The sequence below is a fragment of the Ahaetulla prasina genome, chromosome 3, assembly GCF_028640845.1.
Source record: "Ahaetulla prasina isolate Xishuangbanna chromosome 3, ASM2864084v1, whole genome shotgun sequence".
Lineage (NCBI taxonomy): Eukaryota > Metazoa > Chordata > Lepidosauria > Squamata > Colubridae > Ahaetulla > Ahaetulla prasina.
The window spans coordinates 94,319,207-94,337,233 of record NC_080541.1 but is presented as its reverse complement, the minus strand read 5'-3'; the positions used below and the strand labels follow the sequence as shown (position 1 = coordinate 94,337,233).

The window sequence follows — 18,027 nt, the reverse complement described above, 5'->3', positions numbered from 1 at the left end:
TTTATATTCACTATTATATTGGGCCAGCTCTGCCTGGCAATTATGAGAGTTGTAATTCCAATATATTTGAAGGGCATAGACCTGGGAAAGGACAATGCATAATTTCTTCGCCTGAAGAATTTTTAAAAATCCATACTACCCCTTAATATTCAACAATTTCACTGTCAGCTTCATGGAACTGACATAGATTTATGCCATTTAAACTCCATGTTGCAGTTAATACAATAACCTTTACATTTTTATTATAGTTGGCTACTCTTTTGGAACAGAACATATTCTAGATTCTTAAAAGTCATCGGGGGAAAAAGCTCACTCTGTATTTTTTGTAAATCTGTTACTGCCCTCAAAAGAATAATTTCTGTCTCCATGTCATCATTTTTCAGCCAGCACTCTTGCGTCACTTAATTTTGTCCCTTCAAATCAAAGAAGAAGAAAAAATCATTTAAGTATCTTTGTTGGCAATGGAAAGAAGAAATTTTCCACTTTTTATCATCTATGTAATATAGCCTCCTTAGTTTTTCTCATTTGAATAGAGTAAACTTTTTTTTTTTTTTAAGAACCTTCATGATCTATCCTGATGATACAAAATCTTTCACTGCAGGTTTTTCAATCATTCATTCTCTTGAATAAAGGCACACATTCTCTTCAAAGCTCTCCTGGTGAATGTGTAGAAATTAGAGAAAGGTTGCTGTGGAACTTTGTGCCCTTTCATTCTCTCCCACAACTTTACAATGACAAAAGAGGTAGAGTTTTGTAGGAAAACTTCCTAATCTTGCATGTGCACGGAAGTGGAAAGGACTATTTATGTAAGTATAATTAAAGCTATGGTCAATGAAAATGTCAATTCAGTATGTAGGCCATTAGAAAGGCAAATCTGATGTTAAAAATTATTAGGAAAGAAAAAAAAACCATGAGCAACATAATATGTGTCAGCAGTATTCTTTTTTAACATCTCTTCATTCAAAGTGCCCTTCAAAAGTGATCAAACCATAATAATACCTCATTACCGATGCATTGGTGAATTAGCTACTCTTTCATCTCTATTACTTTGCTCCTTTTATTTTCCTTTGAGAAAACTACAATTGCAATAATTATTCTTTTTAAAAAAATATTCATTTTTGCACACTTTATTTTTTTGAGTTGAAGGCTCTGCAACTTTCTTAAAAAAAATTCTCTCCCAAAGTGAATTGTTCATTATAGCTGAACAATACAGGAGAAGAAACTCAGAGATCCCATATGGAAGCAGTTATATCACAGAGGTGTGTGAGATTACTATTTGTCTCCATGAGTCAATCTGCATCAAAGAAGCACCACAATTCTCGCCCCCCCCCCGCCCCCTCAGGCACAGAAGCAATTTTGTCTGTCCACTCCTGGAAGTGGTTGAAGAGTCCTCAGAGGCAAGGCAAAGGGATGCATTGACTTTGCTTTTAGAGATACAAGGTCAGATCCAAAACCCATCTAAGAAACAAGGGGTGATCTCTTTCAGCATATACAAGTTTTATAGTGTACCAGGTAGAGTCCAACTAATACACCAGATGTAGTGAGCAAAAGCCCTTCTAGCCATGACTTCCATCTCTTGCAATAACAGTCTAGAAAGATGAACAAGAATAATATGTTTCAGAATATCCTGGGGTTATGCAATCTTACACCTGTACACAGAAGATAATTACCGTATTTTTTGGAGTATAAGACACACCTTTTCCCCCCAAAAAAGAGGGTAAAAATCTGGGTGCGTCTTATACTCCAAATGTAGTCCTGCCCAGCTTCTCAAATGGAGGTTTCAGAGGCTGAAAAAAGCACCAGAAGGGAATGTTGTCTTACCTGAACGTCCCTTCTTAGAGAGGGGAAAACGGCCATCAGGACTGGGTATTTTCTCCTCGTTGCTGATTGGACCGAGTCTTTTAATTTGTTGTTTGTTGTCCCCGCCTCCTCCAATTTCCCTCCAGCTTTTTCAGCGAGGATCCGACCGTCGTGTCGTACTGTAATGAGAGAGAATTAGTGCCCTCCCGCCCCTGAACCCCGATCAGACAGTCGCCTTGGGTGGGGCTGACGGCCGTTTTCCCCTCTCTAAGAAGGGACGTTCAGGTAAGACAATGTTCCCTTCTCACCGTCGGGGAAAACGGCCGTCAGGACTGGGACATACCAAAGCCCAATGTCTTACCGGGAGGGTTGAAGGTGGCCTGTCATTGTTGATGAGACAAAACCGTTTGCAGGACACGCCTGCCAAACGCAGCGTCGGCCGACGCGTAGGAATCCACCCTGTAGTGTCGAATGAACGAAGAGGGAGTGGACCACGTCGCCGCTTTGCAGATCTCATCGATTGACGCCTGGGCGCCCCAAGCGGCAGAAGAGGCCGCGCTTCTGGTCGAGTGTGCCGTAATATTGCGCGGCACCGGGAGAGATTGACTTTCATAAGCTGTGGCGATAGCCGCCCTGATCCATCTAGCCAGAACCGACTTGGTCACCTTCTGACCCATCGAAAGTGGTTGGAACGATACAAAAAGGGCCTCTGTTTTGCGGAAGGTCGATGTCCGATCAATGTAAATCTTCAATGCTCTCCGTACATCTAGAGTATGCCACACTTTTTCCAAATGGTGCTTGGGATTTGGGCAGAAATTAGGTAACACCACTTCTTGTGCCCTATGGAATTGAGAGTTCACCTTCGGGAGGAAAGTAGGATCTAGATGCAGAACCACCCTATCGTTGAAGAAAGAACAGAGGTCGTGACGAATTGATAGGGCCGACAATTCCGAAATCCTGCGGGCCGAGGTGATGGCTATCAGAAAGGAGACCTTCAGCGACAGAAAACGCAGAAAGGAATCTCTAAGTGGTTCAAACGGCGTCTTTGTCAGAGCATTGAGCACCGCGTTCAACCTCCAAGATGGAAAACGGTGGACCACTGGTGGATTGACATTAGTAGCCCCTCGGAGGAACTGTTGAATGAGAGGCTCTCTTGACGGGGTAAAAGTGAACCACATCGTAGTACTGAGGAAAGCGCCGCTATCTGTCTCTTGAGAGTATTGGTCGCCAGCCCGGAATCGAGACCTCGCTGGAGAAAGGCCAGAATGTCTAGTACCGAAGCCATGGAGGATATTATATTTTGAGATGAGCACCAACTATCGAACGTGCGCCACGTGGCCTCATAAATTCTTTTGGTAGAGTCCCGGCGAGAGGCCAGCATGGTGGGGATGGCCTGAGAAGGAACCTTTGCCTTAGCTAAGATGCTCCGCTCAATCTCCACACGGCTAAGCATAGCCATTGCGGTTCGGGGTGGTGAATTAGCCCTTGGCTGAGCGACACCTGGTTGTCTGGGATTCTCCACGGTTCCCGGATTGAGAGAGTTATCAGGTCCGCAAACCAGGGTCTTCTGGGCCAAAAGGGGGCAACCAAGATTAGCTCTGCCTTCTCCGTGAGAAGCTTTCGTATTACTCTGGGAATCAGTGGAATTGGTGGGAAGGCATATAGGAGGCCCCGAGGCCAGCTGCTGCGTAGGGCGTCCACCGACTCTGCACCTCGCGAGGGGAACCTCGAAAAAAACCGAGGCACTTGATTGTTCGTCTCGGAGGCAAACAAGTCCACTAGGGGAAGCCCGAAACGGGATGATAACTCGCGGAAATTCGCTGGGGACAAGGACCATTCTCCCTGGTCGATAGTCTGACGGCTGAGGGAGTCCGCCGTACCATTGTCCGTCCCCGCGATATGTTCCGCCTTCAATGAGCGCAGGTGGGACTCGGCCCAACGACTGAGGGTGAGTGTTTCTGTCATTAACGTGCGAGAATGAGTGCCACCCCACCTGTTTATATGCGCTTTTGCCGTCATGTTGTCCATGCGAATGAGGACATTCCTGTCCCGGATAAGATCCTTGAAGGCCAGAAGTGCCAGACGGATGGCACGCAGCTCTAGAAAGTTGATGCCATGACTGACTTCCGAGGGAGACCACTTGCCCTGGGCCAGGTGTTGTTCGAGATGTGCTCCCCAGCCCGACAGACTGGCATCGGTGGTGATCACGTCTCTCACTGGTTCCCTGAAGACCGAACCCCTGGCCACCACCTCTGGATTCCACCAAGTCAACGAGTCAGCCACCTCCCGTGGAAGACTCACCCGTCGCTTGGAAGCACTGCACCGTTTCCTCTGGTGTGGCAAGAGGAACCACTGAAGAGGCCGACTGTGGAGGCGAGACCACGGAATGATATCGTATGAAGACACCATTTTCCCTAGGAGCTGGGAAAGTTGTTCTAAGGGAACTGACCGAGACATCCTAGAGATGCTGGCTAACTCGGCTAAACTATCCTGACGTTCAGCCGACAGAAAGACCATCGAGTTTTGTGAATCAATTTGAGCACCCAAATGTACAATGGAGGTAGAAGGGATAAGATGGCTCTTATCCCAGTTAATCGAGAACCCGTGTGATTGTAATGCTTCAATGGTCAAAGAGACATCCCTATTTGCCTTTTCCTTAGACGTAGACAGAATGAGAATATCATCTAAGTAAGCCTGAAGCCTAACAGGGATGCCCCAAATGTGGGCCATTAGCACCGCCATGACTTTGGTGAATACCCTGGGGGCCGATGACAACCCGAAGGGTAAGGCCCTGTACTGATAGTGAGAGCCATTAAAGCAAAACCGGAGGAACCTACGGTGATCTCGTCTAATGGGAATATGTAAATAGGCTTCTGTTAAATCAATGGAGGCCATGTAGTCCCCCTGCCTAATGCACTCCAGGATGGAACGTAAGGAGTGCATTTTGAAGCGGTGGTACACAATGTATTTGTTTAGGGCTTTAAGGTCTAGAATAGCCCTCCAGCCACCCGACGGTTTGCTTACCACAAAGAGTCTAGAGTAGAAACCCTGTTTCTGTTGGTCCATAGGGACCCGCTGGATGGCCCGGATAGCCAGCAGATGGGAGACCGCCGATTCCACAAGGGAAGCACTTAAGCTGTGGTAGGCAACAGGGCAGGGAACGAAAACCGTCGGGGGAGTGGAAAGGAATTCTAAGGCCAGACCCTGCCGAATTGTATTCCGGACCCACCTGTCCGAAGTGGAAGAGTCCCATTGGGAAGAGAAATAAGCCAGACGGCCTCCAATGGGAAGATCTGTTGGGACACTACTTGAAACGGTTGTACGGTTTGCCTCGTCCCCCCCCGGAATGGTTTACGGGCAGTGAATTTGGCCCCTGTTCTAACCTGATAGTTCCGCTGGGAGCTCCCTCTGAACGATGGAAATCTTTGCCGACGAAACCCCGACCCTCCGAATTCCTGGCCACGAAAGGAAGAGGAAGAGGAAGAAGCCTGGGAGGCCGAGGGACGAAAATAGGGCTGTTGTCGTAGATCTCCTCGTCGGGATAAAGATGGTAACACTTTCTTCTTGTCCTTGGTTTCCACCAGGATCGGATCTAAGGAGGCACCGAACAAGTGCGAACCTGCGTAGGGGGAGGAAGCTAGACGCCATTTATTTCTGGTGTCCGCCCGCCAATGGCGTAGCCATAGGAGCCTGCGGGATGTGACCGTAGATCCGATGGACTTGGCAGAAAAGCGGGCCGCGTTCAGTGTCGAATCGGCGGAGAATTCTAAGGCTACAATTACCTTGTTAAGGTCCTGATGAGCCCTCACATCTGGTGTTGGTAAACGGCTCTGATGCTGTTTGAGCCACATAATAGATGCTCTATTAAAAAATGAAGATGCGATGGATGACCTGACGGCCCACGCTGAGGCTTGATGGGATTTGACCAAGGATTGGTCCGCCCTTTTGTCTTCCGGACGAAGAGCCTCGTTCTCCGGACCCGTGACATGGGAGGCTGTTGTTAGGGCCACTACTGGGGCATCTACCGTGGGCACCTGCAAGATGTTTTCAAGATCTGGCGCACAATTATAAAAATTTTTGTCTGTGGCATTGGGATTAGAGCCCGAACTCGGATGGGACCACTGACGCTGGACCACGTCCACGAACATTTTAGGTGCAGGAATAGTTTCTGCTGCCACCGTGGGTTCCACAAATAAGTTAGCTGACGTGCTGGGCAGGGCTAGAGACTCTGCTGTGGTAGCCGCGCTGCTACCAAGGCCCGTGGTTGTCAAGGCTTTGAACAGGAGGGAACGGAATAGGTGTGGTTTAAAAAGTCCCACAAATGAAGGCTGATCCGGCCCCAAACCCTCATCCTCTGACAAATTCTCTCCGGTATCTTCCTCCACTTAGAATGTACACACAGTACACTAATATAGTAAGAAAATATCTTCCCAAATTCACTTCAAAATATTGCTTTCATTAAAAGGTTGATGCTTTCCCAATTTGTTTTAATGCTGCTCTAGTGGTTGTTTTCCAGACTATGAGGTATGGTATGCTAGTTTATCATGATTCAGAGATTATAGTTTAGTGACATCTGTTATAGCACTTACATTATATGCTCTGCTAACCATGACAAGGGGAAAAAATGATTACTATTTTTTTCAGTTTGAGGCAAAATCCCATAGGTCGGTTTTTGCCCAAACTGGATAAAATGGTGTAGGTTTCATTCATGATCCCATACTATTATTTGTTTGTTTGTTTGTTTATATCTCACTTTTATTATTATTTACAAATAACTCAAGGCAGCAAACATAGCCAACACACCTTCTTCCTCCTATTTGAGAAGGAGATAGGATAGGATAGGATAGGATAGCATAGGATAGCATAGCATAGGATAGCATAGGATAGCATAGCATAGCATAGGATAGCATAGCATAGCACCACCAACCACAACCAAGCAGACACGCGAGTCTAGTATGGTTTCCACTGACACTGACACTGACATTGACTTTATCTGCCAGCAATTTACTCCAACGACAGATATCAGTTCTGGCAACGAACCTACGATTGCCTGCCAATTTCTCCTATCTCCTCAGACCAGCGTAATTGCAGTTCAGAAATAAACAGAAGCCAAAGTCTTAATCTCAAAGGATTGCAGCCAAAGTTTCCAAGAGTCAGTTTTTGTCCGTCACAAGAAGCTATAGAGCAGCTCCTCCTGCTTTTATACCCTGTGGGGTGTGGCTCTGTGACTCGGTACTCTCTAGGCCTGTCCCACCCCTTCTTTTGTTGTTCCGACTCTCCTTTCTGCGATGCCTGGGATTTAACCAGGACTGATTGTCAGCAGCTGAGTCTTGAGGCAGTTCCTGGGAGGGGGAAGGTGCGGGAGAAAGAGGCCTCATCATCTCCTCCACCTGGCCTGCCTCTGGGACCTGAAGTGGAGCCAGAGAGGAAGGTCCTGCAGAGGGAAGCCCTGTCAGCTCTTCCCCTCATTCTATGAGTCACTTTCTGCCAGGAGGCCAGGCTCGGGGGGGCCTTGGAGGACATCTAGTCCAGTCCACTGCTCAAACAGGAGAACATATACCATAAGTGACTGTCCAATGTCTTCTTAAAAACCTCCAGTGCTGGAGTGCCCATGATTTCTGAAGGCAAGCTGTTCCACTAGTTAATTGTCCTCGCTATTAGGAATACTCTCCTTAATTCCAGGTTGCTTCTCTCTTTGGTTCGTTTCTAACCATTATTTCTTTTCCTGCCCTCTGGTGCTTTGGAGAATAATTTTACCCCTTCTTCTTTGTGGCAGCCTCTCAAATACTGGAATACTGCAATTATGTCACCGATAATACTCTTTAGACTAGCCAAACCCAAAACCTGCAGTCATTTTTCATACGGTTTAATCTCCAGGTCTTTGATCATCTTAGTTACTTTTTTCTGAACTTTTTCCAAAGTCTCAACATCTTTTTGTAGCATGTAGAACCAAAATTGGTTCCAGTATTCCAGGTGTGATCTTTCTAGGATTTTACAAAGTGGCACTAATATTTCATGTGATCTTGATTCTATTCCTCTGTTTATACAATCTAGGATTGTATTAGCTTGTTTTGCAGCTGCTGCATACTGCTGGCTCATATTCAAATGATCATGCACTAGGACTTGAAGGTCCCTCTCACAGTTACTGTTTTTGAGCTAGGTCTCATCTAATCTGTACTTATGCCTTTGATTTTTCCTGCCAAAATGTAAAACTTAACTTTTCTCCACATTAAAATTCATTTTGTTGGATATGGCCCATGCTTCAAATTTGTCAATATCTTTTTGGATCCTTAGCTTGTGTTTTGCGGTGTTGGCTATTCCTGCCAGTTTAGTATCATCTGCAAATTTGATGAGTTCCCCTTGTATTCCCTCATCTATGTCATTTAGGATAGGATAGGATAGGATAGGATAGGATAGGATAGGATAGGATAGGATAGGATAGCTGAGCTGAGCTGAGCTGAGCTGAGCTGAGCTGAGCTGAACTAAGCTTTATTGTCACTTTTTCTTTGAACAAACTGGCACACATTAAAAAATGAAATCCTGATCCTTATACACATACATGCACATACATATACATATGCTATTTATACATATACTATAGTCAGACACACACACACACACATCACAGAGCACAGTGGAAAAAAGACTTTTGAGAATTAACAAGGTTGATATAGAATAAACAGAAATCAGAATAAACAGAATCTAGTTATTTTACTTCAGATGTTGCAAAGAAAGCTGGTCATAGAGAGGATGTGTAGCATCCCAGACAATACTATGGACCCTGATGAAGTGTTGCTTATATGCTACATCCTGGATAGAAGGAGGTGAACTTCCAATAATCTTTTCTGCTGTCCTCACCACTCTCTGCACAGCCTTCCTATCCAAAATAGTAATACCTCCAAACCACACAATAATACAATACAACAGGATGCTTTAAGTCCTCCCTCTGTAAGAAGCGGTAAGGATGGTGGGGGGGGGGAATGTTCGCTTCTCATAAGATGCAGAAAATGCAGATGCTGCTGTGCAGGCTTCATCAGTGTCTTATTGTTGAGTGACCAAACTAACCTGCTAGTCAGCTGCACACCCAAAAACTTGATACTTCTAACCACCTCCACAGTTGAAAAGCAAAGAGGTGTATGACTGTGCCTGCCTTTTCTGATATGATATAGGATATCAATATAAGAGCAGAAGTACACTGTCCTGATTTGAAAGGGTCAACCTCGGGAACTTTTTTAGACTTCCTGTCTATGAATTTGACTAATCATCATGTTCTCTAACCTGACATTTTTTCAAATAATATCCTGAAAGGGCTTGATGGTGGTGGTGAAAGACAGCATAAATTGATTTGAGAATCTGGGCTGTTAACATCTGACATGGCTGCTATTAATCTCTTCAGAGCTATTCCAGGTGGCTTCCAAAATTAACTAGTTATCCAGAATGTTTAACAAAACTGACAGCTAATTTTATAGACCCATTAGGGATCTATTTATAAATTACACTAATACTGTTAGTGCCCTAGATCTATAATAAGGAATGAAACCATCACTTTTCAGATTAACATAAAAGCCTGGTGTTGGGTTTTTTTTTTGCATGGGTGGAATGGAGGAATTGGAGGATTAGAACATATAACATTCTGGACAAGGCAATGAATATAATGTAGACATCAGTCAGTAAATGTGAAATCATTTATTCACCAGAATTCAGTGATAAAACATCCAAGACTTTTAAGTTCACCTTAATATATTTTGCAGTGTGTAGAATTTACAAATATATAATACTTTGGCATATTTTAAGGGAAAAGCTAAAAAGAAACAATTCCAAGTTTTACTAAATAAAAAAATATATGCAGGGTTTGAATTGACAAATTGCTAATCGGGAATTTTTAAATAAAGAGAGAGAACTATAAATGGTCCAGTACTAATTTTACTGCCCTGGCAAAAATATCTTGAAGTTAAGAAAAGGTGACAACTTCTCACAAGTCAGCATGCTGAAATTATCGATTAACTGAACTAATGCTTCTGATGTGTGTAAGAATTGAAAAACAGACAAAAGGTCAGATTTCTTTTTCAACTGCAATGCTGGAACCTATCCTGTTTATATCTTACCATAGAGTTTTGCTTAGATTGACCAAAATTATTCTGAGAACACCATCTGCACAGAGGATATCTGGGTGGAAGTAATTTGTGATGGAGAAGCAATAGCCACAGTTGCAACATTTGAAGGCTAGTCTAGTTACAACTTTCCCATTTTTCTTCCAGCATAGCTGCCAAAATAACCTGACAAGTCAAGGGACATAAATAGCCAGTGAATATAGAATTAAGCACTCCCATCGAATCTCTCTCTTTTTTTCTCTCTCTCATAGCTTCCTAGGCCCATCTCTGCAAAACTACCTCATTTAACAACCAGCCATTTAAAAATGCTTTAATTTTGTTGCTGGTTACCTTCTGTTATATAATAATGGACACCATCTCTAACTAGTGTGCAAAACATACTGGCATATATCAACAGCCTTGGTGCCAACATGACAAAAATAGCCTATCATATCAAGGCTATTTATATTTGTGCACATATTGCCAAAGCTGGGAATAAATAACCAAGGAGATAGATAATTATCAAAACAAAGAATGTTGCATAAAATTTTTGATACTGGATAGAAGCATTTTGACTGGTATAAATCCTTCATAAAGTCAGACATAAGCACCAATTCCGTAACTCTTCAACAGCAGCAACAACAAAAAAATCATGCTCACAGTTGTGCTTCTTGCTTTCTTGTTAATGAGGTATTTGTTATGCATTCATTAGTTTGTATTCTATCATCCAGATCCATCCATATTTTATTTTTATCTTCGAAATAGAAGGAGCACACTGGGGACTTATTTGCTTAAAAGTCTACACTGAGTACTCAAGGATGCATCAATTTACTCATCTTAAACTGAAATTATACCCAGGACACATGCCTAGCAAAACAAAAACACCAAACCTTTATTCATCATTATAGCTTCTCCACCCTGTAATAAAATGTCTAAGTAACAATTAGATCATGTTAATCTGAGATCAAATATAACAAATCCTCATCATTTTGTTCCTGATTATTTTAACTCATTAGAAGCTACAGTTTTGATCAAAAGATAGAAACAGCAACAGAAATATTTTACGGTATTACAATAAAATGAACAATGTTATCTGAATGAATATTAATCTCAGAAATAAGAGAATATATTCTCTCAGCCTAAAATTCATTTTAAAAAGCACATGGACAAAAACAAAGATCTGTAATAATCAATGATCTTAAGTGAGAGGTATTCTCTCAAATTCATGCTGACATTAAATAGTTTATATATTTATGAATTCTGTGTGCTTTTATCACCTTAAATCCAGCCGGAAATGCTTCTTATGATCAAACTATTTATGATGGCAAATAAAGAGCTACTGCTGAATGTAAAAGACAATCTATTCACATTTTCCTTTCTTTTCTTTCAAATGTCTTTTAATTTCTCCTCTAATACAACATTCTACCATGCTTGTGCTTACAATAGGCAAGTCAACATGGAAGTCAGTGATGGAGAAAAGGGATAAGAAAACGTACAAATGAAATTAGCTTTTCCTCTGAAAATATAACCGTGTCTCCCCCACCCAAAAAAAGTAAGCAAACAACAAAGTAGGGAGTCACAATAATAATCTGCTATTTGCGGTGGGTGAGCTGCGGTGGCACAGTGGTTAGAGTGCAGTACTGTAGGCTACTTCTGCAGATTGAATCTCACTAGGCTCAAGGTTGACTCAGCCTTCCATCCTTCCAAGGTGGGTAAAATGAGGACCCAGATTGTTGAGGGCAAGATGCTGACTCTGTAAACTGCTTAGAGAGGGCTGTAAAAGCACTGTGAAGTGGTATATAAGTCTATTGCTATTTGGAACATTGGATCCATGTCTTTTTTTCTTGCACTCTCCCCAAGTTAGTTGCTACCAAGGCAAGAGAAAAGAATAATATTCCTTTAGCTCAGGGAAAGACAGTTTCAGTTGATTTCACCTTAGTTTCTTTCTTTTTTTCTGGCCCTGGAACCCCTCAGAACACAGCACACCAAAATGCACTGGTGAATTTGTAACAGCATTAAAATTAGAGCCATGTTGGCACAGTGGTTAGAATGCAGTACTGCAGGGCTAACTCACTGCTCAGTCCAGGTGTTTGATTCTGAGTGGCCCAAGGTTGACTCAGTCTTCTATTCTTGCAAGGTCAGTAAATTGAGGACCCGGATTGTTGGGGTAATATGCTGACTCTGTAAACTACTTAGAGAGGGCTGTAAAGCACTGTGAAGTGGTATATAAGTCTAGGTGCTATTGCTATTAAAGGATTTTCTGCTCTTGTTTGGGAAAAATCGCAAAATACTTGATAGTTTTAATCCCTTTATTTCTATCCTTTTTTTTTTCAAAAATTCATCCTGAAAGGATTAAAAACAGCTGAAAATTCCATCCCTCCAATTACGTTAGTTGGTTTCCGCACTTGGTTCTTAAAAAAGAAAAAAAAACAAAGTCTCACTCGGGCCATAAAAAGTGACTTTTTGTTATTGTTAGACTTCAACTTCCATCATCTCAGATCATTGGCATTCAAATATGGGCAAGCAGAATCATATAAAACTTGGGAGATCATGAATCCTCATTCTTTTTTAGAGAAGACTTTATTGTTCTTTTAGGAAAACAGCAATATTCATAATGCCTGTAGGTATATTTTAAGATGTACAATATACAAAATCTTATGACAACTTGCCGTTTTTTGCGATAAGTCTAATAGATGTAAACATACAATGAAACAAACTAAAACAAAGCCTCAAATTGCAAGAAAAAGCTTGGAAAAAATTGGTACAATATGACATTGTTACCTTTCTCTCTTACTAGAATCCAATTTCTAATATGTGTATAACATTTTTCCTTGTGGGTATAAAAGTCTATATGAACAGGGGGCAAGAAATACCTATGTTTTTTTGTATAAAGAGAGCACAATTACATCTAATGGTTGCATTTGCAAACAGTGATGCAAGTTGATTGTAGTCAAATTCCAACCATTTTTCATGATTTGCTTGAATAAATTAAATACATCTAAAATGTCTCCACAGGGCATATGTTAATGTGTATTCACATGTATGAATACACACACGCATTGTTGAAATGAGAAACAGGAAAGTATCTTTCAATTTCATCAAATTGCTCAGTTGCATAAACTATTTGATATACTATATTGCGTCGACATATCACAAAGTTAATATCCCTATTGTAACATTGTTATACACAAATATATACACATACAAGTGTTCCAATAACAACTTTGAACATTAAACATTTTATTAGTAACTTCAAATACCTAATATTTGAAGTTTATTTAATTTCTTTCAATGGAATAAAGCACAATCTTAGTCAAATCTATTCCAAAGAAAGCTTTATTAACTTAACTGGGATCCACTCCAAGATAAATAAGAACATGGTGTATCAAATGATATGTCTGAATTATTAGAATTTGTTTCTCTATGCTGCACATTCAGGATTACCCATCTTTGAAAAAAACATCCTTCAAATATTGTTAACTTTTAACCTATAATTGCAGATGAATTCTTCCTTGAGCTACTAAAAATCAAGGCAATGGTTATATATAATGGATACATCTTCAAAAAAAAATAGATGACTTCATTAAACTATGCAAAAATAATCACAAATTATAATAACGTAGTGATAAGAGTGAAAAAGAGTTGTTTGTTTGTTTTTAATTAAAAAAACAAATTTATGACTAAAAGTTAAAGAAAAATCTCCTTTGAGTGAACTTTGATTTTTTTAAAAATTAAGCATTTACCTTTCCCACGTACTGGGGTTCGGAGCCCATGTATTCTTCCAGGACAAAAAATTGATTCCAGACCCAGCCTCTCTTGACCCGTAAGGTGGGTATCCTCCTTTCAGGGTTGGTGACAACATTTCTCCTTGACTCAGCTTTTGACATCTGTTGTGGTTGTGAATGAAGTAACATTAAGATACCTCCATTGAACAGGACCCAGAGAAGCAGGGATAAGCAGTTCCTTGTAAGCATTGGCAATGGTTTCTCTACCACAAGGATTTAAAAACTCCAATGTTGAATGATGAGCTGACGAATCCAGGTTTGAGGCTGTCTGTTGACCTTCACTGCTCAGCTTTTTTTTTTTCTTATTGCCAAAATGATAACTCAGACATTAATTCTTCTGTTGACAAGGTTTCTGCTGCATAAAATTCCATCTAAAGGGACCTATAAAAAAAAATTATATGGCAGCATGAAATTATACCAAAAAATTATAATGAAGTAGTCATCCAAACTCTCACACCTACATAGCTGTAGCACTGATTCACAACCAGATATAGTAAACTAATATTAGCAGGACCTCATTCTGCTTCTGCTATGTATTATTCTAGTGTCTGCCCTTTATGGCCCAGTTATAAAATAAAGCCGTTACACAACAGTGAATGTAGTTATTATTTACTCGCAATTCACAAGGGAAAAGAAAGAAAAACCAACCAACAAACAAAAAATGAGAACAAGGCTAGTCCCATCTCACTGGCCCATTTATGTTAGCTTGGAAAGAAAACTTGTAACCTCCCTCTCCCTTCTCAACCATATTACAATAAGGGTGAACTTTATTTATCCTTCAGGACTGCAAAACCAATACTCAGTCTCCAAATAATGGTTTTTAAGGGTTTCTTGAACTTGGTCTGCCACCCTAGAGGTGGGTTTCAATTTTTTTTACTACTGGTTCTGTGGGCGTGGCTTGGTGGGCATGGCATGGCTTGGTGGGCATGGCAAGGGAAGAATACTGTAAAATCTCCATTCCCACCCCATTCCAGGGGAAGGTTACTGCAAAATCCCCATTTCCGCCTGATCAGATGGACTCAGGAGGCAGAGAATAGATGGGCATGGGACTAGTCAGAATTTCCGCTACCTGTTCTTCAAAACTGGTCAGAACCTGCTGAAATTCATCTCTGTGTCACCCAGAGGACACATTTACAATATTCCCAAAGTGAAAGTCTGCCTCCTATCACCAAATGTAAGTACTACGAGATTATTGGCTACAAAAGAGGCATCAAGCAACTCCATAAACAGACACACACAGATGAAGTTGTGGTAAGATAAGCATGGGTGTTACACAGTGGTGGGATTCAAATAATTTAACAACAGGTTCTCTGCCCTAATGACCAGCTGGATAGGCGTGGCTCGGTGGTCATGTGACTGTATGGGCATGGCCAACTCAACATCATTTACGTCAAATGGGCGCTTCGCCTTAGCTGTTACAATGTAATAAGGGTTAACAAGAGAGGCAGTTTTTGTAAGCAGGGAAATAAAGATTAGGCAAGAAACAACACCAGAATGTTTCCTTCCTGCCTTCCTTAGAGGATTAGCCCTGTAAAGTGGAAAAAAACAAAATAAGATTTCTTCCAACAATCAGTTCTTCGAACTGCTTAGAAAGTTAACAACCGGTTCTCCCGAATAGGTGTGAACTGGCTGAATCCCACCACTGGTGTTACGTTTTATAACAATATGCACAAAGGCATTTCTCATTTGTGTGCCTCGCTGTACTTTGTGCTGCTGCGCTGTGCCTACAATGGGCTTAACAGCAACTAAGCAAACATAAATGTTTCTATTATCCCAGTTACCTGCATTTTGCAAAGAATTTATTTCTATTACAATAGGTCTTTTTAAAAGAGAAGATATTATGGAATGACTTTAACTACTGCCATTATTTTCACACATGTGAGTTTCATCGAGGAGAAATTCAAAACCAAATAAAGAAATGCCAATTCTGTTGAAGTTCCCTTTCCTAAAAATCTGTAATGAAAGAAAAATAATTCAGGATCTCATTCTTGTTCCTCCATCTAGCCAGAAGTTACCAGAAATGCAGAGCAGGAAACATAGTACAAATAATCTGCCTTACATGGCGACTTTCGCAATTATAACAGTGATGAAAAAGTAAGTTTGGGAACAATGTCTATATTTACTATCTTTTCAGCGTTGCTTTTCAGCATTGCTCTCTCTTAACAACACATTCATCATTGTAGTCAATGAATATGCATTGTCCTGTGCCATAGCGGTGTACACTGTATAGTACAGAACCATCCTGAACTCATTCCCAACTTCAGAAAAATATTCTGGGGGGAGGGGGGGAAACATGCCAGAGGAAAATCTGCTTTTGCTTTTAAAGCTGATCCCAAATAAATTGAGTATAGAACTCAGGCAAGAAGAATGAGGAAGGAAATCAGTTGACATAACATAACATAACATAACATAACATAACATAACATAACATAACATAACATAACATAACATAACATAACATAACATAACATAACATAACATAACATCAGAGTTGGAAGGGACCTTGGAGGCCTTCTAGTCCAACCCCCTGCCCAGGCAGGAAACCCTACACCATCTTAGTCAGATGGTTATCCAACATTTTCTTAAAAATTTCCAGTGTTGGAGCATTCACAACTTCTGAAGGCAAGTCGTTCCACTTATTAATTGTTCTAACTGTCAGGAAATTTCTCCTTAGTTCTAAGTTGCTTCTTTCTTTGATCAGTTTCCACCCATTGCTTCTTGTTCTACCCTCAGGTGCTTTGGAGAACAACCCGACTCCCTCTTCTTTGTGGCAGCCCCTGAGATATTGGAACACAGCTATCATGTCTCCCCTAGTCCTTCTTTTTGTTAAACTAGACATATCCAGTTCCTGCAACCGTTCTTCATATGTTTTATCCTCCAGTCCCCTAATCATCTTTGTTGCTCTTCTCTTGACGGATCAGTTGTTTTAATATTTGACAATAGCCTGGCTAGGTGGCTCAATGGCTAAGATGCTGAGCTTGTTGATCAAAAAGGTCGGCAGTTTGGCAGCTCGAATCCCTAGTATACGTCTCCGCATGAGCAGGGGGTTGGACTAGATGACTCTAAGGTCCCTTCCAACTCTGCTACTGTTATCCCAAGGGCAGTATCTCCCACATAAGATCAATTGCACTGAATGGGAATTGCACAAGGTACAACCATTTTGAGGCATAGCTCTCATAGGAAAACATCTTGATAGAGCGAACACTTACCGTTCACTAAGTATGTGATGAGTACCACACATCATGCCAATGTATACTTCCTAGCTAGTTTTTAATTAGACATTTTGAGTATTTGCTTTTCACATATATGCTTTTTCTAAATAATTGTAGCTACTTAGTACATTGATAACATTAAAAGGGTATAATTAAATATTTCTGTGACTTAGGGCAAATCAAATGAATTTCACTTAATTTGGAGCTTTAATTAATGATTGTGGCAGACCCAGAGGGTTTTAAGTCTTTCAGGGTGGCATAAAGTTCTGTTGTTTTTGTTACAGAAACATGTAGTATAGCAGAACACACAAAGATAAGTAGAGCATATTATTAAAAATCAGACAGGTCCAGGAACTCATACAAGACAAAATAGAAAAAAGGAGAGAAGCTGAGTTCAGTTACAATGTAAAGATATATATTTGACTGGTAACGCCACACCATGTTGATACTAGGCATAAGTCTGTCATTCATTCTGCTATATAAACATTCACTGGTCTAGCTAGGAGCAAAAGTAGCATTGAACCAACCATGTTTGGATTCAGAAGCTAAGCAGAATCAATCTTGGCTAGCACCAGTGACTACCAGAGCTATAAGCTAAAACTGGGAGAAGTATTTTATTATTGCTGTCCAGGAAACTGCATCCTTGTGGCCATGAATTAATCATCAAAAGTCAAGCTTGACTTAGTATTATGTGAAAATACCAATATTTTTATCAATAATGGAAGCTTTAATACACCCAAATACTTTTAATTTTAGAAATATTGTTAGATACAAGGAGTTATTAACAGAGAAGGGAGAATTGAAGGGGGAATGAGAGCAGGAAGAACAGGGGATTGAATTGGATTGGTATATGTACATGCAAATACAAACAAGATATGAAAAAGATGCTAAACTATGTGGCTTTTATTTAGAAAAGACAGAGTTGGATAGAATAGAATAGAATAGAATAGAATAGAATAGAATAGAATAGAATAGAATAGAATAGAATAGAATAGAATAGCATTTTTTATTGGCCAAGTGTGATTGGACACACAAGAAATTTGTCTTGGTGCATATGCTCTCAGTGTACATAAAAGAAAAAATACATTCTTCAAGAATCATAAGGTACAACACTTAATGATAGTCATAGGGTACAAATAA

At 40.8% G+C, this 18,027-nt stretch overlaps 1 protein-coding gene across 1 annotated transcript in view; it reads right to left on the bottom strand.

Annotated features, from left to right (window-relative positions):
• Window positions 1-18,027, bottom strand: part of CDH12 (cadherin 12) — a 458,316-nt gene that overhangs the window by 179,369 nt on the left and 260,920 nt on the right. The window contains exon 4 of the mRNA XM_058176923.1: window positions 13,634-14,056. Coding sequence (XP_058032906.1) covers window positions 13,634-13,864 — 231 coding nt within the window. The 5' untranslated portion in view covers window positions 13,865-14,056. The remainder of the gene's footprint in view (window positions 1-13,633; window positions 14,057-18,027) is intronic.